General features: G+C 43.0%; 1 protein-coding gene across 3 annotated transcripts in view; it reads right to left on the bottom strand.

Annotated features, from left to right (window-relative positions):
* mcama (melanoma cell adhesion molecule a) overlaps positions 1-27,416 on the bottom strand; it is a 63,903-nt gene that overhangs the window by 6,063 nt on the left and 30,424 nt on the right. For all 3 annotated transcript variants that reach the window (XM_029627566.2, XM_029627564.2, XM_029627565.2), the window contains exons 2-12: positions 14,834-14,958; positions 10,418-10,652; positions 10,100-10,170; positions 9,904-9,991; positions 9,515-9,694; positions 8,852-8,979; positions 4,213-4,357; positions 3,736-3,851; positions 3,405-3,546; positions 2,989-3,119; positions 2,696-2,837 (exon numbers count right to left, since the gene is read on the bottom strand). In XM_029627566.2, the coding sequence (XP_029483426.1) occupies positions 2,696-2,837; positions 2,989-3,119; positions 3,405-3,546; positions 3,736-3,851; positions 4,213-4,357; positions 8,852-8,979; positions 9,515-9,694; positions 9,904-9,991; positions 10,100-10,170; positions 10,418-10,652; positions 14,834-14,958 (1,503 nt within the window). The remainder of the gene's footprint in view (positions 1-2,695; positions 2,838-2,988; positions 3,120-3,404; positions 3,547-3,735; positions 3,852-4,212; positions 4,358-8,851; positions 8,980-9,514; positions 9,695-9,903; positions 9,992-10,099; positions 10,171-10,417; positions 10,653-14,833; positions 14,959-27,416) is intronic.

The raw sequence follows: 27,416 nt of genomic DNA, 5'->3' as shown, positions 1-27,416 counted from the left end.
TTGGAAAATTCCAGAAAATTATGTCATGGCTTTCGAAGCTTCTGATAGGCTAACTGACATCATTTGAGTCAATTGGAGGTGTACCTATGGATGTATTTCAAGGCCTACCTTCAAACTCAGTGCCTCTTTGCTTGACATCATGGTAAAATCAAAAGAAATCTGCCAAGACCTCAGAAAAAAATTGTATACCTCCACAAGTCTGGTTCATCATTGGTAGCAATTTCCAAACGCCTGAAGGTACCACGTTCATCTGGACAAACAATAGTACGCAAGTATAAACACCATGGGACCACACAGCCTTCATACCGCTCAGGAAGGAGACGTGTTCGGTCTCCTAGAGATGAACGTACTTTGGTGCGAAAAGTGTAAATCAATCCCATAACAACAGCAAAGGACTTTGTGAAGATGCTGGAGGAAACAGGTGCAAAAATATCTATATCCACAGTAAAACGAGTACTATACCAACATAACCTGAAAGGCCGCTCAGCAAGGAAGAAGCCACTGCTCCAAAACCGCCATAAAAAAGCCAGTCTACGGTTTGCAACTGCACATGGGGACAAAGATTGTACTTTTTGGAGAAATGTCCTCTGGTCTGATGAAACAAAAATAGAACTGTTTGGCCATTGTTATGTTTGGAGGAAAAAGGGGGAGGCTTGCAAGCCGAAGAACACCATCCCAACCGTGAAGCACGTGGGGGGGGCATCATGTTGTGGGAGTGCTTTGCTGCAGGAGGGACTGGTGCACTTCACAAAATAGATAGCGTCATGAGGTAGGAAAATTATGTGGATATATTGAAGTAACATCTCAAGACATCCGTCAGGAAGTTAATCTTGGTCACAAATGGGTCTTCCAAATGGACAATGACCCCAAGCATACTTCCAAAGTTGTGGCAAAATGGCTTAATACCTTGACAACAAAGTCAAGGTATTGGAGTGGCCATCACAAAGCCCTGACCTCAATCCTATGGAAAATGTGTGGGCAGAACTGAAAAAGCATGTGCGAGCAAGGAGGCCTACAAACCTGACTCAGTTACACCAGCTCTGTCAGGAGGAATGGGCCAAAATTCACCCAACTTATTGTGGGAAGCTTGTGGAAGGCTACCCGAAACGTTTGACCCAAGTTAAACAATTTAAAGGCAATGCTACCAAATAGTAATTGAGCGTATGTAAACTTCTGACCCACTGGAAATGTGATGAAAGAAATAAAAGCAGAAATAAATTGTGAAAACTGAGTTTAAATGTATTTGGCTAAGGTGTATGTAAACTTCAGATTTCAACTGTATACACTACATGACCCAAAAAAGTATGTGGATACCTGCTCATCGAACATCTCATTCCAAAATCATGGAAACCCATTTCGTTATGCTCCCGACCAACAGTTATTGTGCTGAAGCTGCTTCCAGAAGCAGTTTGGAACTCGGTAGTGAGTGTTACAACCGAGGACAGACAACTTTTATGCGCTACAGCAGTCCCGTTCTGTAAGCTTGTGTGGCCTACCACTTTGCGGCTAAGCTGATGTTGCTCCTAGACGTTTCCACTTCACAATAACAGCACTTGACCGGAGCAGCTCTAGCAGGGCAGAAATTTCATGAACTGACTTGTTGGAAAGGTGGCATCCTATGACGGTGCCAAGTTGAATGTCACTGAGCTCTTCATTAAGGCCATTCTACTGCCAATGTTTGTCTATAGAGATTGCATGGCTGTATGCACAATTTTATACACATGTCAGAAATGGATGTGGCTGAAATAGCCAAATCCACTAAATTGAAGGGGTGTAGGGGTTTCTGTATATATAGCGTATCACTTTTGCAACAAACTGTCTAAATGAAGACCAGAATTGACATATTTCACTATAACTATGCCTAAAACATCTGGTTTCAAATTATAATAAAAAAAAAATGAAAGTTAGTCTTTAAAAGCTGTTAAAACGACCCAAAATGTTTTTGATAAGATTTCAGTTCAACTTGGATGCATATTTTATGTGATTGAAATACTATCATCTTTTATGATGCTGATAAAGATAGCACCTTTACAGACGGTCCCTAAACGTGAATTCGTTCTCTCAAGATGCTGAAATAAAAAAAACATATTTCTCCACTCCTGTTCAAGAGTAAAAATGTAAATTTGGTGTATAATTTTACTGCAAGAAATTATTAATTCTGCAGGAGTTCATATTATATTAGACTATGTGAGAGGCTATAGACCTACAGTAGTGTCCAGTATTCCATTTAATGCAGTTCCTTTGACGGGCCATTTTGAAGTCCCCATCTTATGACTGTCGAATTTGTATAGCGCCTCACAATTATCACACGTGACACTGCTATCAGCCTCTTTCACCACGTCACCAAATCTTTCCCAAACATTAGACTATTGTTCTGGCCCTTGGCAATTGGCAGGTATTTGTTGTTCTACAGTTAGGCCCTAACGATGAGGCTTAGGCTATGCACTAGATAAGAAGAAAGAAAGAAAAACCTCAGTATAGCCTATAGATATGAATTGCACAAGAATGATACATTTATGGATTTTTAATGTATTGTTTTCTCATTATTCAACCTGCCCTTCATCCACACAATGTTTCATGACCCTAAACCCGCCCGCCCCAGATTTATAACTGTGGGGACTGCGGGTAATGAGTCAACCCGCGTAGCACTAATGCCCATATATTCCTATGTAGTGTATGTGGCAGGGTGGCTTACTGGCTCTGATACTGAAGGACTTTGTCTCTGTGCCAATATCGTTGGTGGCGTTGCAGAAGGCTGTGATGTCAGAGGTCACTTTGACGGACACCACGCTGATAGTGCTGTGCTCCGTGGCTCTGGTCAGCACCTCGCGCCAGCTCTGTTAACACACAGCACACACACACACCAATGTGCATCGGAAACAGACATAACCAAGAAAATTAGATAGCATTAAAAAAAATCTAAATTCATGCAATGTAAATATGCCCACATATGTAAACTGCCCATTGTACTACCAAGCCCTGTTTTACCTGGCTGCCAGTCACGGTCCAGGAGATGGTGGGCAGGGGGTGTGCATGTGCCTCACAGCTCAGGTTCACCCACTTCCCAGTTCCCTCATCCATTTCAACCTCCCTGTCAGCATCCTTCATCTGGGGAGCACCTGGGAGACGGGTTACAAACAGATATACATTATAGACTCTAGTAAAATACCGTTTTTGAAAACATCTTATCTGAAAAACTCAATTCATTGTTTCTCAATCCATTGTTTCTGGTAGAACAACCAGGGTGGATGTGTTTTTGTTCTATCCTATCATATCACACCTGATACAACTAATCACCAAGTAGTGAAAGTGCTGGGCTAAAGCTAAAATGTGTACCCCCCTGGGAGTTCCCCAGAAATGGACTGTATGTTACAGAGAGTACATGTGGTGGCGTGGTGACTCACCCTGGACGATGATGTGGACCGAGCCAGAGGTGTGCAGTCCAGGCAGAGAAGAAACAGTCACCTCACATACATACTCTCCTGCCGTGTCATAGGTGGCATCCTGCAGGAACAGCATGTGGCCTTTTCCAACCTTCTGCCGATTCTACACAAAGACAAAATTATACACACAAACATAAGACATATAAGAGGGAACATTACTAAGTCCACATAACTGAATGACAATGCCTGATTAGCTACATTCGGCAAGTGACATGGTCATCTGTTATGTCAGTCTAATAACTGTGTTGCATTTAAAGCACTAAGTTAGTGCTTATTACGGGGTATACTGTACCTTGAACCAGACAGTGGCAGTTTCCAGGGAAGACAGAGCGTTGCAGGTAGCAGTCAGACTCTCTCCTTTTAACAAGATCTCTGAGTCTTTGGGCACCACAACAGCTGGATCCAGATCTGGAGAGAGTAGACATGATGTGAGGACAAGACATTGCTAAGTACCATGCTGGTGTGTGGTCCATGCAAGCTTTTTCCATTCAAATGCCTTCTCAATTTGAATTACATCACTGCAAATCATGTTAATCGACGGTGAAAATGTAAATGACCTTAATGAGTAATGAAGTGATGCAGTGACAGTGAGCAACTGGAACACAACAGCAGAGCTATCTTGGTAATCAAAGGGCCATGGGTAAAAAAATAATTGATGGCGTAAACTCAGTCAAGCAACTAATTCAACCACTTCCAGTCTAAACAGAGCATAAGAAAATACAAGTGTACGTGTGCGTGCGCATGTTTCAGTGTGTGTTAGCTAACTTACAGTGGATAGTGAGCTGCATGTCTCCCGTGACCTGCTCGTAGGTGTCCAGGTCCAGAGAACGACACTGGTAGACCCCGCTGTCCCCACGGATCACCTCCCTCAGCACCAAAGTGTCATCGCTGGCCTCCAGCGCCGTCTCCTGCTCCTGAGAGGGGCAACACCATGTTTACACTGTCATATTAATGGATCTACATTTACATTTTGGATACTTTTATGGAATGGAAATCTTTGGCAAACATAGATTTTGGGGTGAACTATACCTTTTAAGTCACACCCAAACAACAGCTTAACTAGTCTGGTTACCAGGAGCTACAGTATATAAACCCTTTAAAATGTTCCTGTGTCCCTATGGCTGCAATCCCGATATCGGGATAAGTGTCATCAACAACCGCTGAATAGCATAGCGCTACATTCAATAAATATTACTACAAATATTTATATTCATGAAATCACAAGTGCAATATAGGAAAACACAGCTTAGCCTTTTGTTAATCCACCTGTCGTGTCAGATTTTGAAATGATGCTTTTCAGCGAAAGCAATCCAAGCGTTTGTGTAAGTCTATCGATCGCACGACAAAACATTAAGTACACTTAGCATCAGGAAGCTTGGTCACGAAAATCAGAAAAGCAATCAAATGAATCGTTTACCTTTGATGATCTTCGGATGTTTTCACTCACGAGACTCCCAGTTACACAACAAATGTTCCTTTTGTTCCATAAAGATTATTTTTATATCCAAAATACCTCTGTTTGTTTGTCGCGTTATGTTCAGAAATCCACAGGAAAGAGTGGTCACCACAATGCAGACAAAAATTCCAAATAGTTTCCATAATGTCCACAGAAACATGTCAAACGTTTTTTTATAATCAATCCTCAGGTTGTTTTTAAAATATATAATCGATAATATATCAACCGCAAATGTCTTTCACAGCAGGAGAGGGGAAAACAATGGCTGTCCAAACTCTGTTGCGCGAGCAAAACTCATGTGACCACTTGACGCGATGTTATCGTTCTGGCTCATTTTTCAAAATAGAAGCCACTTCCTGTTTTGATTTTCCTCAGGGTTTCGCCTGCAATATCAGTTCTGTTATACTCACAGACAATATTTTGACAGTTTTGGAAACTTTAGAGTGTTTTCTATCCAATACTAATAATACTATGCATATATTAGCAACTGAGACTGAGGAACTGGCCGTTTACAATGGGCAACTTTTCATTCAAGTTACTCAATACTGCACCTGCAGCCATAAAAAGTTCATCAGTGGGGACCCACCGGTGGGTCACAGCAGGGGTCCAGGTGGGTCATGGGGTGATATTTTTTGTGCATTGAAAAAAATAGTTATTCTCCCTGCTGCCAAGATGAGGGCCTAAAATGTTCTTGCCCAGGGCCAGGGCAGAATTCAGCAGTGCAGACGACCGACCAAGCCCATTGTCACACCAAGGGATGGGCAAAAATGACAAAATACAATTACAAAATACCATAAAGATAAATGTATCAAATACTACAAAATATCTTTATTTTGAAATGCATTTAATTAAAATACATGTACAGTTGAAGTCGGAAGTTTACATACACCTTAGCCAAAAACATTTACACTCAGTTTTTCCCAATTCCTGTCATTTAATCCTAGTAAAAATTCCCTGTCTTAGGTCAGTTAGGATCACCACTTCATTTTAAGAATGTGAAATGTCAGAAAAATAGTAGAGAGAATGATTTATTTCAGCTTTCATTTCTTTAATCACATTCCCAGTGGGTCAGAAGTTTACATACACTCAATGAGTATTTGGTAGCATTGTCTTTAAATTGTTTAACTTGGGTTAAACGTTTTGGGTAGCCTTCCACAAGCTTCCCACAATAAGTTGGGTGAATTTTGGCCCATTCCTCCTGACAGAGCGGGTGTAACTGAGTCAGGTTTGTATGCCTCCTTGCTCGCACACACTTTTTCAGTTCTATAGGAATGAGGTCAGGGCTTTGTGATTGCCACTCTTAATACCTTGACTTTGTTGTCCTTAAGCTATTTTGCCACAACTATGGAAGTATGCTTGGGGTCATTGTCCATTTGGAAGACTCATTTGTGACCAAAATGTAACTTCTTGACTGATGTCTTGAGATGTTGCTTCAATATATACACATAATTTTCCGTCTTCATGATGCCATTTATTTTGTGAAGTGCACCAGACCCTCCTGCAGCAAAGCACCCCCATAACATGATGCTGCCAACCTCGTGCTTCACGGTTGAGATGGTGTTCTTCGGGTTGTAAGCTTCCCTATTTTTCCTCCAAACATAACGATGGTAATTATGGCCAAACAGTTCTATTTTTGTTTCATCAGACCAGAGGACATTTCTCCAAAAAGTACGATCTTTGTCCCCATGTGGAGTTGCAAACCGTAGTCTGGCTTTGTATGGCGGTTTGGAGCATTGGCTTCTTCCTTGCTGAGCATTATGGTTTCAGGTTATGTCAATATAAGATTTGTTTTACTGTGGATATAGATATTTTTGTACCTGTTTCCTCCAGCATCTTCACAAGGTATTTTGCTGTTGTTCTGGGATTGATTTGCACTTTTCTTCAGCCTCCTGTGTGGGTGGACCATTTCACTTTGTCCATGATGTGTATGCAGAGAAACTTAAAACTTTCCACCTTCTCCACTGCTGTCCAGTCGATATGGATAGGGGGTGCTTCCTCTGCTGTTTTCTGAAGTCCATGATCATCTCCTTTGTTTTGTTGACGTTGAGTGAGAGGTTGTTTTTCAGGCACCACACTCACAGAGCCCTCACCTCCTCCCTGTAGGCTGTCTCGTCATTGTTGGTAATCAAGCCTACCACTGTAGTGTCATCTGCAAACTTGATGATTGGGTTGGAGGCGTGCTTGGCCACACAGTCATGGGTGAACAAGGAGTACAGGAGGGGGCTGAGCACGCACCGTTGTGGGGCCCCAGTGTTGAGGATCAGCGGAGTGGAGGTGATGTTTCCTACCTTCACCACCTGGGGACGGCCCGTCAGGAAGTCCATGACCCAGTTGTACAGGGCGGGGTTCAGACCCAGGGCCTCGAGCTTAATGATGAGCTTGGAGGGTACTATGGTGTTGAATGCTGAGCTATAGTCAATGAACAGCATTCTTACATAGGTATTCCTCTTGTTCAGATGGGATAGGGCAGTGTGCAGAGTGATGGCGATTGCATCGTCTGGCGATCTATTGGGGCGGTATGCAAATTGAAGTGGGTCTAGGGTGGCAGGTAAGGTAGAGGTGATATGATCCTTGACTAGTCTTTCAAAGCACTTCATGATGACGGAAGTGAGCGCTACGGAGCGAAAGACATTTAGTTCAGTTACCTTAGCTTTCTTGGGAACAGGAACAATGGTGGCCATCTTGAAGTATGTGGGCACAGCAGACTGGGATAGGGATTGATTGAATATGTCCGTAGCTTTACACCCCTCCAGCCGACGCTTGGTGAATTTAGGCTTGTTTGCGGCTGCTTGGCCAAGGAAACCCATATCATGAAGCTCCCGACAAAAAGTTATTGTGCTGACGTTGCTTGCAGAGGCAGTTTGGAACTCAGTAGTAAGTGTTGCAAACAAGTAGAGACAATTTTTATGTGGCCGTCCTAAAAAAACTACAAATGCCTTGATGATCTGGACGAGACTGCCGAATCGAGGTCAAAGTAAGAATCTCTGTATTAACTATCTAATGTTAGCTATATTTAGTCATTTATAAATTGGCAACATTTCTTTAAACTGACAATTCTTTGAACGGTCTTGTGCAAGTTTTAAATTGACACAATACCTGTCAGTAAAGGTGTCAGCTGAGAGTAAATAGAGCCGAATCCATTGATAAAAGTCACCTTGTCCGAGAGAGATTTACATGGTTATCAAAACATCACTCCAGGGTAAACCTAAAACAAAACACAGCCCTTATTTTAAGTGTCTCTAAAATCCTATGGGAAAAATGAAGAGTGGGAAAACGATTGGAACCATTTCCCTATTTGACCACTAGGTTTTATGGGTATTATGACACATCCGCTGTGGGTCTCTATGGGGTGAGGTCAGAGTTGGGGTGTCCCAAGGATCCTGTTAATAGACTTTTCTGTGACGCGACTTATGGTTTTGGACATTGACAAGGCAACACTCCAACTTAACTCCTCCACATTTACTGGATTGGTTGAACCTCACCCGACAGATTTTTCCTCTCGTCAGGACCAGAATGTGGGGTGTCACGCTCAGGCATTTATTTTACGCCTGCTACATTACGTTAGGGAACCCCTGCTCTGAATGGCCAAATCATGCTTCTTTCCACATCCCAGTCTTAAGACCCAACAGGAGAAACCTTAAATGTGTTATTGTGGTCAGTTGAACATACTGTAGGTATTGTGTGTGAGACATGGGAATGAGAACTATTCCATCCTGAGGATTTTGATCTCCAGTCAGTCAAAGACCTTGCCCGACGGGGTACAAAGATCTCCCCCAGAGCCACAGGGTCAAACATTATGCGGTCCCGTTCACAGGGCCTACACTTCTACTCCGAGGCCTGAGTCTGAATATCAAAAACATTCTCCAGATGTCTCCTGCGTGTCATTTTTCCCCCCTCGTTTTATGGTTCTCTCGACTCAATAGGCAGACGCAGAAAAGCGGGCCATTCTTACTTGTTCTCGGGTGAAAGTGAAGGGCGGCGGGGGGTTGCCATCGCCTTGGCAACGAAGCTCCACAGTGTCCCCCTCTTTGACCAGGCCCTGGGGAGATTCCTTCCACAACTCGATGATGGTCGTGGGGACTGCGGGACAAAAACCATACATCAACGGGGCTATTCAACGCCTGGTGAAGTCACCAGGCTACGCCGCTTTACAAGCCAGTCATTTACTCAGCACTGACAAAAGCAAAGTTTGTGTTTTGTCATCACTGTCATGGTATGTTAAATTGTTCAAACAACACTAGACACATTGAGAAAACATTGTGGGCTAAAATTGAAAGAGTGCCAAAGATGGTGGGTTTGGATTAGATTAGTTGGTTTACTACTTTGACAACCCAGAACCTGTTGACTTGTTTTAGATAGGCTGATATCATTGCATAGGCTTTAATTTGGGTGTTGTAGAGAGAAACACCAGCAAACACCCTATTAGTTTTATGGTAGGGAAATTCATAAAAACAACTGGAGAGCGCCTTTATCACAACGAGGAAGCATTAGCTCTAGTTAGCAATACATTCAATTGAACTCAATAATGCTAAAAGTATTAGCATGCTGAGTTAGCATAAGTTGTGTGGTTAGCGATAGCACGTCTGGGGTATATGACAGTTGGTAGGTTTCTTACAGTGCACAGTGATGTTGATGACTTTGGACTTGGCTGTCCTCACACCTTCTGGAACGTAGTAGCTGACCTCACAAGAGAACAGGGCGTCCTTGTCCTCCTTGGCCACTTTGTACTGCAGCTCACTCTGGACCGTGTAGAAGCCACTGGACTCACGGGTCACCAGTGTTACCACATTGATCTCTGGGAGGGGTGAGGAAAACACTGATTTAGCTGCTATCACAGGCTGGTAGATAGATGACATCCGGAAACACTTCTTCATGTAACGACAACATGTATTTCAGTGACTGTTGTGAGTATCACCACATGAAGTCAAAACAAGAAAATTGCTTGACTAGTTTTTCACAAATAGTCCGTTGGTGAGATAGTCCATTGGTATTCTTGCTACTCACGGCCATGTGTGGGGGTAAGTGGGCTGCTGTCACGGTACCAGGTGATGTTGGGTTTGGGGAAGCTGTTCCTTGCCTCACACGATGCAATCTGTATAGAGGGAATAAGATACCTTAAAGAGTTTTATAATGTTCAATGTTGCTTTCATGGACTGAGAGATAAAGTGAGATGTACTCAAGTGGACTGCCTAGTGCCTACCCTTGATGGCAGCTCATTAGTCACAGAGATTCCAGCATGGACACCTTCAATTACTGAGGCCTCTGGAGGATCTGGAAAAAATAACATTATCAATGTATGGTTTTGAGACATGGGAATGAGAACTATTCCATCCTGAGGATTTCAGTCGCATTTTATCAATAACCACTGAAACACCTGGTAATGGGCAGGGTATGTGCCCATACTGTGCTGTACCCAAATCCTCAATCATTTGAATAACAAGGAGAGAGAAGTTGGATCAAGCACAAACAGATCTGGACCATCAGGCTAGGAAGAGTGATGCAGAGTGCAATGTCTTACCAAACACCCTGAGGTGGGTCTTGCCTTCTCCGTTGCCTGCAGCCATGCCGTTGACTTGGCAGAAGAACTCCCTCTCATCAGTCAGCTGGACGTCCTGGATGGTAAGCAGCACGCCCTCCTGGTCCCCAATGTCGGACACTGTGATACGGCCCGTAAATTCTGTACCATCATCCACTATCTGCTGTGTGTTGTCACCGTAGTAGATCCGCTCCCGGCTACTGCTACCGGGATTCCTCTGTAGGGAAGGAAAGTGCCAGAAGATGAACTAGGTTGAATGTGAAAAATAGAGTGTACCGCACATAGAAATAAATTGGTGTGTGTATGCGTGTCAGAGCATGTGAGCGGAGTGGACCAGTTGGAAATCCCTTTCATCGCTCATGGAGAGGTGCTCGCGGCGCTCCATGTCCTTTCCAACTGCTCCACCTAAAACTGTTGTGCACTCACAGGAAAACAAACTGCCGCTCCAAATTCATTAAAAGCACAATTTAACCAACATACTACCTGAACCTACAATTTGGTTTTGAAGTATTGAAACCAAACCATATGGATTTGAATGAAAAGTATTTGAATAAACATGAAAAGGTGAATGTAATTTGTTTTATATATTTTTTTATTTTTCACCTTTATTTAACCAGGTAGGCTAGTTGAGAACAAGTTCTCATTTGCAACTGCGACCTGGCCAAGATAAAGCATAGCAGTGTGAACAGACAACACAGAGTTACACATGGAGTAAACAATTAAGTCAATAACACAGTAGAAAAAAAGGGGAGTCTATATACATTGTGTGCAAAAGGCATGAGGAGGTAGGCGAATAATTACAATTTTGCAGATTAACACTGGAGTGATAAATGATCAGATGGTCATGTACAGGTAGAGATATTGGTGTGCAAAAGAGCAGAAAAGTAAATAAATAAAAACATTATGGGGATGAGGTAGGTAAAAATGGGTGGGCTATTTACTGATAGACTATGTATAGCTGCAGCGATCGGTTAGCTGCTCAGATAGCAGATGTTTGAAGTTGGTGAGGGAGATAAAAGTCTCCAACTTCAGCGATTTTTGCAATTCGTTCCAGTCACAGGCAGCAGAGAACTGGAACGAAAGGCGGCCAAATGAGGTGTTGGCTTTAGGGATGATTAGTTAGATACACCTGCTGGAGCGCGTGCTACGGATGGGTGTTGCCATCGTGACCAGTGAACTGAGATAAGGCGGAGCTTTACCTAGCATGGACTTGTAGATGACCTGGAGCCAGTGGGTCTGGCGACGAATATGTAGCGAGGGCCAATCGACTAGAGCATACAAGTCGCAGTGGTGGGTGGTATAAGGTGCTTTAGTGACAAAACGGATGGCACTGTGATAAACTGCATCCAGTTTGCTGAGTAGAGTGTTGGAAGCAATTTTGTAGATGACATCGCCGAAGTCGAGGATCGGTAGGATAGTCAGTTTTACTAGGGTAAGTTTGGCGGCGTGAGTGAAGGAGGCTTTGTTGCGGAATAGAAAGCCGACTCTTGATTTGATTTTCGATTGGAGATGTTTGATATGAGTCTGGAAGGAGAGTTTACAGTCTAGCCAGACACCTAGGTACTTATAGATGTCCACATATTCAAGGTCGGAACCATCCAGGGTGGTGATGCTGGTCAGGCGTGCGGGTGCAGGCAGCGAACGGTTGAAAAGCATGCATTTGGTTTTACTAGCGTTTAAGAGCAGTTGGAGGCCACGGAAGGAGTGTTGTATGGCATTGAAGCTCGTTTGGAGGTTAGATAGCACAGTGTCCAAGGACGGGCCGGAAGTATATAGAATGGTGTCGTCTGCGTAGAGGTGGATCAGGGAATCGCCCGCAGCAAGAGCAACATCATTGATATATACAGAGAAAAGAGTCGGCCCGAGGATTGAACCCTGTGGCACCCCCATAGAGACTGCCAGAGGACCGGACAGCATGCCCTCCGATTTGACACACTGAACTCTGTCTGCAAAGTAATTGGTGAACCAGGCAAGGCAGTCATCCGAAAAACCGAGGCTACTGAGTCTGCCGATAAGAATATGGTGATTGACAGAGTCGAAAGCCTTGGCAAGGTCGATGAAGACGGCTGCACAGTACTGTCTTTTATCAATGGCGGTTATGATATCGTTTAGTACCTTGAGCGTGGCTGAAGTGCACCCGTGACCGGCTCGGAAACCAGATTGCACAGCGGAGAAGGTACGGTGGGATTCGAGATGGTCAGTGACCTGTTTGTTGACTTGGCTTTCGAAGACCTTAGATAGGCAGGGCAGGATGGATATAGGTCTGTAACAGTTTGGGTCCAGGGTGTCTTCCCCTTTGAAGAGGGAGATGACTGCGGCAGCTTTCCAATCCTTGGGGATCTCAGACAATATGAAAGAGAGGTTGAACAGGCTGGTAATAGGGGTTGCAACAATGGCGGCGGATAGTTTCAGAAATAGAGGGTCCAGATTGTCAAGCCCAGCTGATTTGTACGGGTCCAGGTTTTGCAGCTCTTTCAGAACATCTGCTATCTGGATTTGGGTAAAGGAGAACCTGGAGAGGCTTGGGCGAGTAGCTGCGGGGGGGGAGCTGTTGGCCGAGGTTGGAGTAGCCAGGCGGAAGGCATGGCCAGCCGTTGAGAAATGCTTGTTGAAGTTTTCGATAATCATGGATTTATCGGTGGTGACCGTGTTACCTAGCCTGAGTGAAGTGGGCAGCTGGGAGGAGGTGCTCTTGTTCTCCATGGACTTCACAGTGTCCCAGAACTTTTTGGAGTTGGAGCTACAGGATGCAAACTTCTGCCTGAAGAAGCTGGCCTTAGCTTTCCTGACTGACTGCGTGTATTGTAAGAAGCGCACATCATTTTAAATAGCCTACATGTCATATTAAACAGCATATAAACACTCTAAATAGGTCAGGAGCCAGACAGGTAGCCTAAGCCATATCTCAGACTGGCCAATAAAAAGAAAAGATTAACATGGGCAAAAGAACACAGACACTGGACAGAGGAACTCTGCCTAGAAGGCCAGCATTCCGGAGTCACCTCTTCACTGTTGACGTTGAGACTGGTGTTATGTGGGTACAATTTAATGAAGCTGCCAGTTGAGGACTTGTGAGGCGTCTGTTTCTCAAACTAGACACTCTAATGTACTTGTCCTCTTGCTCAGTTGTGCACCGGGGCCTCCCAGTATATATATCCTCTTTCAATTTTGGTTAAAGCCAGTTTGCGCTGTTCTGTGAAGGGAGTAGTACACAGTGTTGTACGAGATCTTCAGTTCCTTGGCAATTTCTCGCATGGAATAGCCTTCATTTCTCAGAACAAGAATAGACTGACGAGTTTCAGAAGAAAGATCTTTGTTTCTGGCCATTTTGAGCCTGTAATCGAACTCACAAATGCTGATGCTCCAGATACTCAACTGGTCTAAGGCCAGTTTTATTGATTCGTTAATCAGTAACAGTTTTCAGCTGTGCTGACATAACTGCAAAAGGGTTTTCCAATGTTCAATTTGCCTTTCAAAATGATGAACTTAGATTAGATAACACAACGTGCCATTGGAACACAGGAGTGATGGTTGCTGATAATGGGTCTCTGTACGCCTATGTAGATATTCCATAAAAAATCTGACATTTTCAGCTACAATAGTCATTTACAACATTAACAACACCGTATTTCTGATATATTTTATGTTATTTCGACAGACATTTTTTGCTTTTTTTTCAAAAAACAATGACATTTCTAAGTGACCTCAAACTTTTGAACGGTAGTGTATACATAGGTAAGCATAAAGATTTTTAGGCAAAATAACCCAATCAAAATGGAAAGCTCCTTGAACATTGGAATATACCAGGCCTATTGGGCCAAAATCAATTATGGCCTATTGTATAGATAATAGAACAAAAATTAATGAAAAGTTTAAAGATCTGCTTTTTTATTTATGAATACTTTGCTACAATGAAACACTTAGTTATCTACCCACATTGTTCCTTTCTTTTAGCATATGCATGTAGTAAGTACACCATCATGCTTTCGGGATATGTGTCTTTTCAGATTCCACAATGATTCTTTAGTTGTGGACACTATATCACCACAATCCATCTCTTGCTCTTGGTTCTCATCTTTGTAAGTCACCTTGCTTTAGCACCTGTGAGTTCGATCAGTTTCTTTATGAAAATATTTAGTGAACTCTATGACAGTAGAGTCATAGAGGCATTCCCTGAGCTCTTGAAGTGAGCGCTACTGGAGCGAAATTCAAGCAGCGAGGAGTCCGACACTCCAACCTTTGGGAATCTCGCTCTGCGCTCCAGTCAAATTGGGCACGCTCCGCTCCAGCTCCACTCACTTACTTATATACACACATCTGAGTGAGTGAGTGTGTGAGTGAGTGAGTGTGGCTGGGTGAGTCAGGAGGGGGTGCAGAAAATGGTCCAGAAGTACTCACCACAAACCACTGGATCATGACTGCTCTGGCCTGCTCACTGAAGACATACTGGCAGGGGATGTCTGCTATGTCACCCAGGTACACCTCCACACTCTCCTCCATGGTCATGTCCACCTTGGCCCAGGCTGCAAAGAACAAACACAACACCACCATCAGTGTCTTGTCACACCAAGGACCACAACAACATGCAAGGCAGGCCAAAAATAGGCTTCACATTTTTATGTTTTAAAAAGACAATCTTTAATTCATTACCCCTATTGTGCCAGTACTATAATGACACACAGGCACAGTGTGAAAGCCAGCATGTTCACTCCATTGCAAACTGATGGATCATCTATGGATCAGTGGGACCTGTGTTTTGGCTGCTCTAACCGGTGTGAGAACTAGACACTGTGGCTGGCTGGCAGAGGGGAGATGTTACAATGTGTGGAATGTGTGAAGCAGGGCCCACCCTGGTCCCTCCAGGAGCACTGGGCAGTGTCCAGCTCTTCAGCGTGTCACCCGCCAGCCGCCAGCACAGAGAAAAGGCTTGTTTTACACACAGACTGAAGAATTACTGCAGTGTTCCCTGTTAACCCGTGACCGAGCCAACAAACTATCCTAAAACTGGCCCACTCAGCATTGTCATGAGAACCACCAGACACAAGATAGAGCCTGTTTGATGTATAACAGCATTATAAAAACGTTTTTTTAATAGGTTGTAGAATCTAGCACTATTCTTGGCAGATCTGTCTAAACTTTAGGGTCACACAGATACCCATAACCAAATAATTGAAAGTTATATAGTTTGCTACTGCAGGGTTTTGTAAGTTTAGGTAACAATCAAATATGCAATAGTAATTTAATTGGGTTATAATCATGTTTCACACTCATGTCTGGTCTGAAGGTCACTTTTCCAAAATGATCTGGCAACGTTGTTCTCAAGCCTCTTCCCACTACATTGGAGCTGAGCCACACAGACACTCTCTGAGACAGTCTTACAGTACGTGTTGTTTTGTTACCACATTCTTCTTGTGATCTCCAGTAGGTAGCCCCCACACAGATCTCTATCTATAGTAATACCCTGTCTGAGCCAGAGAAAAGGAGACAGGCCTCAAATTAAGCCTCTCATTCATGGTGGAGAGATACTTGCTCTTCAATCCCCCTTCACCGACACACATGTAAATATTGTATGGTAAATTGTTGAGTGCCTTCCTGTATTTATACTAAAGCTACTTTTTTATTTTAATTTTTATCTTTTAATATTTCTTATTTTTCTCGCAATATCGAGAGGGAACCTGCAAGTAAGCATTTCGTTGGACTGTGCATACCATGTGTATCCTGTACATACGAAAAATAAACATAAACTTGAAACTTGAACCACCCTTTGTGCCACAGCAATCCACCACACTGACTTGTAAGCTATGACCCCCACTCTGTTCTCCTCTCCCTCTCTACCCCGCACATCCCCCTCTTTCTGGCTCAAAGACAGCCTGTTTTTCTCCCCTCGTCCCACCCCATCCATTTATCTAGCCTGATCCTAGTCCACTGGGGCCACCATGCCCCCCCTCCTATCTACACCCCCTCGTCTTCTTCTTTTTCTCTCACTCCATTTCAACCCCCCCTTTCGCTGTCTACCCCTATCTCAATCTCACCCCAAACCCTCTTCTCTAGCCTCCATCTTCACTTCAGCATGGAGAGAAGTAGAGAGAATTGAGAGAGGCTTCCTTCTTAATCGGAAGCATGTGGGAGGCGGGGACTGGTGCTGGTAGGGAGCCGGGGAGTATTAATGGGTTTCCTCCATGTTGGCAGAAGGAGCCCTGACTGGGTGGAGGGGAAGGGGAGAGCAGACATTGGTAGTGGTAAGGGGGTGCAATTGGTACACAGAGTCAGCTTTTCAATTCAATTCAGGGATTTATTGGCATGGAAAATATGTTTGCATTGTCAAAGCAAGTGAAATAGATTATAAACAAAAGTTTAAAAAAACAATGAACAGAAGAAAATGAGAAACAAAATTAACAGTAAACATTACACTCACAAATATTCTAAAGGAATAGAGACATTTAAAATGTCATATTATGGCTATATACAGTGTTGTAACAATGTGCAAATAAATAAATACACAAATAAATAAATAAATCAACATAAATATGGGTTGTACAATAGTTGTTCTTCATTGGTTGCCCTTTTCTTGTGGCCACACATCTTGCTGCTGTGATGGCACACTGTGATATTTCACCCAAAAGATATGAGTTTATCGAAATTGGATTTGTTTTTTGAATTCTTTGTGGGTCTGTGTCTCTAATATTGGCATACATTTAGCAGGAGGTTAGGAAGTGCAGCTCAGTTTCCACCTCATTTTGTGGGCAGTGTGCACATAGCCTGTCTTCTCTTGTGAGCCAGGTCTGCCTATGGCGGCCTCTCTCAAGAGCAAGGCTATGGTCACTGAGTCTGTACAAAGCTTTCCTTAATGTTGGGTCAGTCACAGTGGTCAGGTATTCTGCCACTGTGGACTCTCTGTTTAGAGCCAAAATAGCATTCTAGTTTGCTCAGTTTTTTTTGTTATTTCTTTCCAATGTGTCAAGTAAGGGGGGTATGTGTGTCCGTCCAAGCCAACAAGCCATTACCATTTTCACTTTCTGGAAGTATTTTCAAACTACTATATTCAGATCTGTCATTATAAATCAGACACAAATGCATGCATGCAGACACGCACACACACACACGCACGTAAGCATGCACGCACACACATACAGAGCCCTTATTAAACTCACAGTCACATCCCGCTGGTCCTATTGAGCTTTCCCACCCCCACTGTCAGCCTGCTTGCCCGCCTGCTTTTCCCCTCCTTTATCATGTCCACAGCGCCAAGCAACCAGCCTGCTCATTGTGGCCCTGATTATTGGGGCTTATTTGTGTCAATTCTCCCAGTCTCTCATCTGGTTTCTCTCTCTCTCTCTTTCCCTCGCTCCGAGCCATGAGGCCCCAGGCTGTATTCAGTCAGCTCTAAGACGCACACGCCATTGTTCCCACACCTGGTAAGACCTTAGCCTCTGCTTCTCTCCAGAATGTTTGTCTACCTCAAACTCAGAGGTTACAGGGAATTTGTCACGTACCACTAAGGTTGTTTGCTGTTTATCTCCTGAGCTGTGGTGGTTTAGCTCATGAGGGAACAGGAGTAGAGAGAAGGGGGCAAAGTTTCCATCTCTTTGGGCCTCGTCATTTTTGGGCTAATCCGATTAGCATGCGGACAGAAAATCTACTAATCGGGTGATTTAACTCCAAAGCCAACATGGGCTGCCTTATCTGTGTAGACTTACAGATACAACAGCAGCATACCTCACCTGTGGACTACTCAGTCAGAGTGTTGTCCATGGTTACCACAGTCTGCTGGCTGGAAACCGCCACTGGATATTTGGACGTGTTGACAGGGCCCGTAATGAGGCAATGAGGCCCGAAACTGCTGGGCTGTCACAGAGGCAATGGAGGGGGGTGTACCAAGAAGATTTACAATTTGTCCCGTTCTTAGGGAACATTGCCCATTGAATCCAAGCTGCATTGTTAACAGTCAGCGGCATTGCAGACAATAGCACTGAGACAATGGGAAGTGTCGCATGGATTGTTTGAGGAGGGTCTTGCATACAGTCGGTCATTATACACCTAATACGCAGACAATAGCATTAGAAGCTAATCACGGTAGTCTCAACATTAGCTTCTGTGCACCTCCCTCACTGACAAAGCGGATCAGCTTGGGTTGCAGGCCCATCTGAGCTCCATTAAAGCTCCAGCTGTTCCTCGTCATCCTCCTTATCCACGGTAACAGACCCACCCTGCCTCTGCCAACCGTTGACGACAACACACACAAATCACCTGTGGCAATAGAAATGAAAGCTATTTAAATGGGAGATATAGCCTAATCCCTCCATGTCTAGCCAGGCATGAAATAGTGCAATATGTATGTTGTGGCAGATAACCAGTGCCTGTTCACACTGCTACCATCCAGAAGGCGAGGTCAGTACAGGTGCATCAAAGCTGGGATCAAGAGACTGAAAAACAGCTTCTATCTCAAGTCCATCAGACTGCAAAACAGCAATCACTAACTCAGAGAGGCTGCTGCCTACATTGAGACCCAATCACTGGCCACTATAATAAATGGATCACAAGTCACTTTAAACAATGCAACTTTAAATAACGCCACTTTAATAATGTTTACATATCTTACATTACTCACATCACATGTACAATGGGGCAAAAAAGTATTTAGTCAGCCACCAATTGTGCAAGTTCTCCCACTTAAAAAGATGAGGCCTGTAATTTTCCATCAACTATGACAGACAAAATGAGAAAAAAAATCCAGAAAATCACATTGTAGGATTTTTAATGAATTTATTTGCAAATTATGGTGGAAAATAAGTATTTGGTCAATAACAAAAGTTTATCTCAATACTTTGTTATATACCCTTTGTTGGCAATGACAGAGGTCAAACGTTTTCTGTAAGTCTTCACAAGGTTTTCACACAATGTTGCTGGTATTTTGGCCCATTCCTCCATGCAGATCTCCTCTAGAGCAGTGATGTTTTGGGGCTGTTGCTGGGCAACACAGACTTTCAACTCCCTCCAAAGATGTTCTATGGTGTTGAGATCTGGAGACTGGCTAGGCCACTCCAGGACCTTGAAATGCTTCTTACGAAGCATGCTTCTTCCTTCGTTGCCCGGGCGGTGTGTTTGGGATCATTGTCACGCTGAAAGACCCAGCCACATTTCATCTTCAATGCCCTTGCTGATGGAAGGAGATTTTCACTCAAAATCTCACAATACATGGCCCCATTCATTCTTTCCTTTACACGGATCAGTCGTCCTGGTCCCTTTGCAGAAAAACAGCCCCAAAGCATGAGGTTTCCACCCCCATGCTTCACAGTAGGTATGGTGTTCTTTGGATGCAACTCAGCATTCTTTGTCTTTAACAAGTAATCTAACAAATTCACAACAACTACCTTAAACATACAAATGTAAAGGGATGAATAAGAATATGTACATATAAATACCTGGATGAGCGATGGCCATGCAGCATAGGCAAGATGCAGTAGATGGTACAGAATGTCTACATGAAGTAGGATATGTATACATTATTAAAATGGCGTTATTTAAAGTGACTAGTTATACCTTTATTAAATCAATTTATTACATTTATTAAACTGGCCAGAGATTTGAGTCAGTATGTTGGCAGCAGCCACTCAATGTTAGTGATGGCTGTTTAACAGTCTGATGGCCTTCAGATAGAAGCTGTTTTCAGTCTCTTGGTCCCAGCTTTGATGCACCTGTACTGACCTCGCCTTCTGGATGATAGCGGGGTGAACAGGCAGTGGCTTGGGTGGTTTTTGTCCTTGATGATCTTTTTGGCCTTCCTGTGACATTGGGTAGTGTAGGTGTCCTGGAGGACAGGTAGTTTGCCCCCAGTAATGCTTTGGGCAGACCGCACTACCCTCTGGAGAGCCTTACAGTTGTGGGCCAGGCGGTGATACAGCCCGACAAGATGCTCCCGATTGTGCATCTGTAAAAGTTTGTGAGTGTTTTATGTGACAAGACAAATTTCTTCAGCCTCCTGAGGTTGAAGAGGTGCTGTTGCGCCTTATTCACAACACTGTTTGTGATGTGTACGCCGAGGAACTTAAAACTTTTCACCTTCTCCTCTAGTGTCCTGTCCTGCCGACGCTGTTTCCACGATCATCTCCTTTGTTTTGATGACATTGAGTGAGAGGTTGTTTTCCTGACACCACACTCAGACGGCCCTTGCTGTCTAATATTAGTTTTTTTTTCTGTGCAGCACACTGTTAGTAACATTTTGTAGTTACTTCTTTAAATTGTGTAATGTGTAACTCTGTGCTGTTGTTTGTGTCGCACTGCTTTGCTTTATCTTGGCCAGGTCGCAGTTGTAAATGAGAACTTGTTCTCAACTGGCCTACCTGGTTAAATAAAGGTGGGAAAAAAAAGAAAAAAATAATTTATTAGCTGGGATGTCTGTCTGTCCTGCACATAGTTTATTTCAGAGACTGTATAAAATGTTTGCATGTGTTTCTTAGCATTTAGCTAGCATTCACTATGACATTTTACATGTACTTGATTGAAAATAGCACCCCCTGTGTCCAGTGCCAGTATTACCAAATATCCCAGGATTGCACAAGGCAGGTATGAAGGTATGACAATCTGGATACCGCCCAGGCCTATTTGGAACTCTCTTTCTCATTCATCTATTAATTACCTGTATTTTCCAGCTTGGTTTTCTTGGTCTTTTTGGCTTCTCTCAATTTTATGTATTTTCACGGTCTCTCCAGAGATCATAAATCTAGCCTTAGGTCATAATGATCCAAAAAGGGTCTGGAAAATGTACAGAAGTCAAGAGTGACATTAACATGCGTTTCCAGGTAGACAACCCTAAACTGATTAAGGCGATTCATATTCTATCTAGAATTAAAATCACTTGGAGTGACAGACAAGCTTGACTGACATTAAAGCAGAAAGGTCAGGTGGCCCGTGGCAAATATACAACGCATATCAGACGTTTGCATGTGACGTTATTACAACCCTATAAATAGAATCCCTGCTTCACGTCAGCTCTCATGACAGCAGCCTCACAGTAACCTGACAAAAGATCTCATTGTCTCTGTGCACAGGCCTGTGGTTACCAATGTAATAGATACTCTCAGAAAGGTCCTAGAGGAGAGAGAAAAGGGTGGAGGAGCTGAGGAATCAAACCCACTGGCCTTCGGTGGCTTTTATCTTTACTTTGGACAAAGTATTCTATGTATTTTCAGCATGAAATACACTGAAAACCATCAAATGAACCAGATAAAGAGCGCTATGGTTTCCAGTACGACCTCGCCAATAATCTGACTCCAGCCTCTCTGGCATGTCTCCAACATTCCCATCCTCTGGATGTGGGCTGCTGTCGGCCTGTGTGTGTGCTGCTACGCTACATCAACCAACCAATCCCTCTTGTGCTGGTAGAACTCTCAGCCTGCTTCTACCAGTCACACAACAAAGACCAATCTGCATACACCCGTCCTTTTATCCTATCGATCAGACGTCAGGAAGCTGTCACCCGGTCAGAGACACCCGAAACGAGGATCAACCAGCAGCATATCTCCAGTTCTATGAAACCCCGCCACAAGGGTTTAATGACCTCAAAGAGAATAGCAGATTGATCACAGGTGCACCATAGCGTTAATGAGGGGGTGGGGGGGACTAGTACCCCCAAACCCCCCCATTCTCAAACTCCCGGCTGTCAGCTAATGAGAGCCTGGGCTAGTCTGAATTCTAATCTTGTCTTTTACAGGAATTCTTTAATGGGGCTTTGGATAAGCCTGGTCTTGAGGATTATGAACATGCAGTGAGTAGGTGAGTTCTTTCCGTGTTTAAATTAAGATTGGCAGTTTTAGAGGTATACAGCCTCAAGCCACCAAACAATGTTTTGGGAGACAGGGCCTGTGTGGGCTTTGAATGGCTTGATTTGGACTGAAATAGTAGGTCAAGCTCGACAGGAGAATTCAGTATTTAACATTTTGGTTTGGCACTGGAAAGGTTTGTGTGAATCCTGTTGCCTGGAGCTGTTTCAGCAGCCTACCAATCCCAAGCCTCTCTCCCCACCAGCAAGTGCCAAAGGTGAAAGTTAAAAAACAACTTGGTTTTCTCCTCGTACCCCTCAGTGTATTGCACTCTTTGCTCCGATTCCGTCCTAAGCACTGTTTACAGCAGCCTCAAACAGCCTAGTACTAAACGACAGGACTTGGAAGTCCTATAACCACTTTTGTTTTCACAAGAAATTGCCCATGTTCCCCCTTGAAACAGATTCTCAACTCCAGGAGCAAAAATACAGCCTCCTTTACCTCAAATTAATCCACTACCAGTCAGACAATGTCAAGCTCAATGACATAGACTGTTTTCATAACTCCAAGTCACAGACTTTCATATCAAAATGTTAAGCGCTTTCCTTTTCATATCTTTTGTACATCTAAACTTGTGACTGGAACTAAATCCACTGTGGCGGAAATAATATCAACAACTCCAGACTATGTTGTATTGACTAAGCGCCATGCCAATATCTAGAACGATGCTACTATTATGGCTTCCGCTCCAGTCCGCTGGGTGGCCCATGTCACGCTGCGCTGGGAGAGAGGACGAGGTAGTCCTGGGATAGATAGAGAGGTGGGGTTCACACTGACATGGGCAGCTGCAACAATGGGAACATCTCTCAGACTCCCAAGCTAAAGACAGGCGCAGCTGGGGACAGAGAACTCTCCTATTGACACCTGTCGCCTGGCCATTTGTCAAGTGATTTAATGGATAGTGGTGGAGGAGGGGGTGGAGGTGGGCAGAGGGGGAACAACGGTGAGAAAGTAGAGGAGAGGCAATGGACCACACACTGACTGACACTGTTCTCTCTCTCTCTCAAGTTTTTATTTTGCTCTCCCACACCAGCCACACCTGTGCCCATAATAAATCCTGCACTTCCTTTCCCCCTCATTCAGAGGGATCTGTTCAGAGGTTTCTCTGCAGAAGTTTCACGGAAACCGGCTTGGTTAATGTCCCCCACTGGGATGTCAACAGCAGGTGCTATGGTGCTTTTAACTGGATATGCCTTTGCTTAATCCATAATAGCCGCACCATGGAACGCACTTCCAGACACTATTAGCGCTGCAGATTCTCTGTCCTAATTCTGGTCTCATGTCCTCCGGATCTGACGACACCTGTGATTGTTGTCTGTGTTCTATGTTCTGTGTTTTGGATTGTTTTTATTATTATTTATTTTTTAAATTGCGTCTTGGATGTGAGAAAAGCTTTACAAATTAAATGTATTATTATTATTATAACTTGGATTTAAGAGCAACTTTATGTAGCATACTGTTTTGTAGACAATACATAGCTGCTGGTCTGTTTGAATATGTCATTATGCTGTCATAGGATAAGGGATAGTCTTTATTAACACTATTCAATACTACTGAACTCATGAACTAATCAGTCTCTCAGTTTAAAGGTGTAATCCATAATGTCTATGTTCCCTGTGGCAAGAAAAGGAAGCCTGGTTTGAGTGTACGGGTCCTATTATTCTTCAGATTTACACTTACAGCTAGTGCCTTTTAAAGTGGCCTGTCTTTGGTTTGAAGAGTTAGACTTTTGAAGGATTACACTACATTGCCTTTGGGGAGGCAAAGCACAATGTTTTTGGAGGGAAGTGCTTTTATCTAACTCAACATATCCTCAACAAGCAACCAAAGGCTATCTGTGTAATTAACAGTGTGTGATTTTGTCAAGCATTGTGATGATGGGAAGAATGGGTAACTGAGAAAAAGTCAGGATCCGATTCCCGTTCTGCAAGTCCTGCTCTAAAGGGAAAGGGGGATACCTAGTCAGTTGTACAACTGAATACATTCAACTGAAATGTGTCTTCTGCATTCTGAATCAGAGACATAGCAGCAAGATTGAATTATTGGATGTAATAGCTTTGGGCCACTATCCCAAAATTCTCAAGAGGGAAAGGGCTCCTTTTTAAGTGTGCACTGAAGCTGGTATATGAATCACTTCAGCACAAGCAATTGCACCAGATAATCAGTATGCACACCAACACACCACTTTGATTCACTCGTGATCTTTTAACAGTGTCTAATATCAGGGGAGAGGAAGGGGAGGATTTGATATTTAAGGAGCTTTATCGTCTCTTTGAAACGTCAAGTTCAAAGATACACAACTATCCCCTTCATCTGTGGGCCTAGTCGACCTTAAGAATAACTAAGCGACTGTTCTTCATCATAGAGCAACAGCAATGTCTTTATTTGGGGTTCCCATTGTCCGACCTCAGATGGCGTCATTTGTGCAGTGTGTGTTCTGTCAATATACTTGGTAAAATAATGGTTCATAAACAATTCTAAGGGGGGCCCTATAAAATGTGAGATTTTTTCCCAAATGTTGTTTTATATTTTAGTAGCTAGGATAGCATGGCATTTTGCGATGGAACATTGCATACAGGCCTACTTTCGGTAATTGTTTGGCGACCTACTCATAGGTGGGCTGTGAGCTACAGGTGGCTTGCGATCGACCTGATGGAGACCCCTGCATTAGTTCCAAACTCAAAAAAACACTCACTACGGCTAACCATGCTCGATCAGCTGAGCAAACAAGCAGCCTAGTGCTAGCTTGTTTGAATAGCATTATGGTAGATAGTTTGCCAGCTTGTTGATGCACATCACCAAATATTGGGACTATTCTAAGAATCAGAATGTATCTATAACTAGCCAGAGGGAGTATTCAGCATTGAGTGTGTGAACTGGAGTTGTTAGCATCCCTTTCATTTAATATGGATTGATTTGAGACTGGTTCAGCAAGCAGACACTAGCCAGCTAGCTAATTTTGGTGTACATTTAAATGTTCATAAATACAGATTCTACAACCACAAAATGCCTTAGCTAGATGTATAATTAGGTAGTGAATACTTTTGTTCAAAGTTAACTACAGGTTTATGGTTTTTGTTAACATTATCTGACTCTTTTTAGGATGAAAGGGGCTTCAGTGGACAATGTCACCTTGGTAACATTTTTGAATGTTAGGATAGGATATTATAGCCAAACTTCTATTTAGAAATCCCTTGAGCATTTGTGAGTTATCATACGGATTAATACCGACATGAGACAATGGGGGGTTCCTGGAAACTATGACAAGTATTATTATTATTATTATTATTATCAAAAATAGCTCTGCAGCGCAATGGATCTACATTCTTTTATGTTTTTTTCCCATGCTCCTTTCAGTTTGATCAAATCAGAGCAATTTCTGCATAGTGAAATATTCTTAGATGTTTGAGGCTTTTATCACCAAATTAAGTTATTCAATTAGGAAGCAATCCAAGGCAGTCCCTGTGATATGCTAACTCTCTTAGCCTGAAGTCTAGACCAGTCGAGCCCTTTCATCCAAAAAATGTGCAGTATGAACAAAACTGAACATTATATGCAAACGTAGTACACATAGTCTAGAGTATACAACTGAGTCAGCACGATAAAAGTGGAATGCTCATTTCAGGAAAAAATATATTAAAGTAGAAGTGTTAAAATTCATATACTGTAAATTGGAGCTTTTGGAGGCAAGGCAAAGTGGGCACTGATTCAAGGAAGTGTTTCTGTGATTCCTTGCCAATTCATTTTTGTCCCATCAATTCCACTGTCAGCCCCAGTCGATGCCCTGCTGAACTGGAGGCGAGCCAGAGAACAAGCTGGAAAGTCATTGATATGGGAAAATCGAAGAGTAGCCAATATACTTCCCCACTAGCATTCATTTTTCTCCACAGTTGAGCATTTGGGTAAATTCCTTTATACTACTACTGAATGGCTCAAAGCGTTGTAATGTGGGGTCCTATGGTATGCTTTGTTTGTATGTCCAATGTTTTCATCAGGAAGTTAGTCACTGTTGAGCAAGACAAGAGATGGATCTATCACAAAATACACCCTTATAAAAATGTATTTAAGAGTCATGGGCTCTAAATAAAACAATTTCAGCAGTGGTGTTACTAAAGTTGCCCATGAAAACCCTCAGACCACTCGTAGAACAGCTAAGTGCGTCATTAGATGCTTATTTGCCCAGAATATCTCAGCTAAACATAGAATCAAGATGTTTGTCTGTCTATCTGTGACCGCAGGTAACATTAGAATGAAGATGACTACAAATACAAAGTTGCCAATGTCTGTGCAATTATTTTGGTATTTGGTATTATATTAGGATCCCCTTTAGCTGTTGCAAAAGCAGCAGCTACTTTTCCAAACAAGAGAATGGTTAAAAGATGCTTCAAATAAAAACCGATGACTGCATTAAAATATAAATACAGTAGGCTACATAAGCCTATAGCCCTATAATTCAATAATATTGAAATCCATTTCATGTTCAATCAATTGTACGCTTTCTGTCATTTTTTCCTCTATATTTCATATTGCTTAACAACCTAATGTTATCAGCCGTTGTAGGAACGATGCATCATTAAAACAATCAGGCCTTGATCTTTTGAACTGTTTGGACTAGAAACAAGCAGTTTTTGCTGTAGTAATGGTGCAAGCATGACGCTAACAAATCTGAGCTCGGTAAACAACAGTACAGCAAAGACTTATCATTACAACAATTATCATTACAAAAATATACACTGAGTGTACAAAACAGTAAGAAAACCTGCTCTTTCCATGACAGACTGACCAAGTGAATCCAGGTGAAAGCTATGATCAATTATTTATGTCACCTGTTAAATCCACTTCAATCAGTTTAGATGAAAGGGAGGAGACGGGTTAAAGAAGGATTTTAAGCCTTCAGACAATTGAGACATGGATTGTGTATGTGTGCCATTCAGAGGGTGAATGGGCAAGACAAAATATTTAAGTGCCTTTGAACAGGGTATGGTAGTAGGTTCCATGCGCACCAGTTTGACTGTGTCAAGAACTGCAACACTGCTGGGTTTCACGCTCAACAGTGTATATACACTGAGTGTACAAAACATTAGGAACACCTTCCTAATATTGAGATGCACCCCCTTTTGCCCTCAGAACAGTGTCAATTAGTCGGGGGCATGGACTACAGG

The sequence above is a fragment of the Oncorhynchus nerka genome, linkage group LG22 (genome assembly GCF_034236695.1).
Source record: "Oncorhynchus nerka isolate Pitt River linkage group LG22, Oner_Uvic_2.0, whole genome shotgun sequence".
In the NCBI taxonomy this organism is placed as follows: Eukaryota; Metazoa; Chordata; class Actinopteri; order Salmoniformes; family Salmonidae; genus Oncorhynchus; species Oncorhynchus nerka.
The sequence above is the reverse complement of the archived record's forward strand: the minus strand, read 5'-3'. Positions and strand labels throughout refer to the sequence as shown.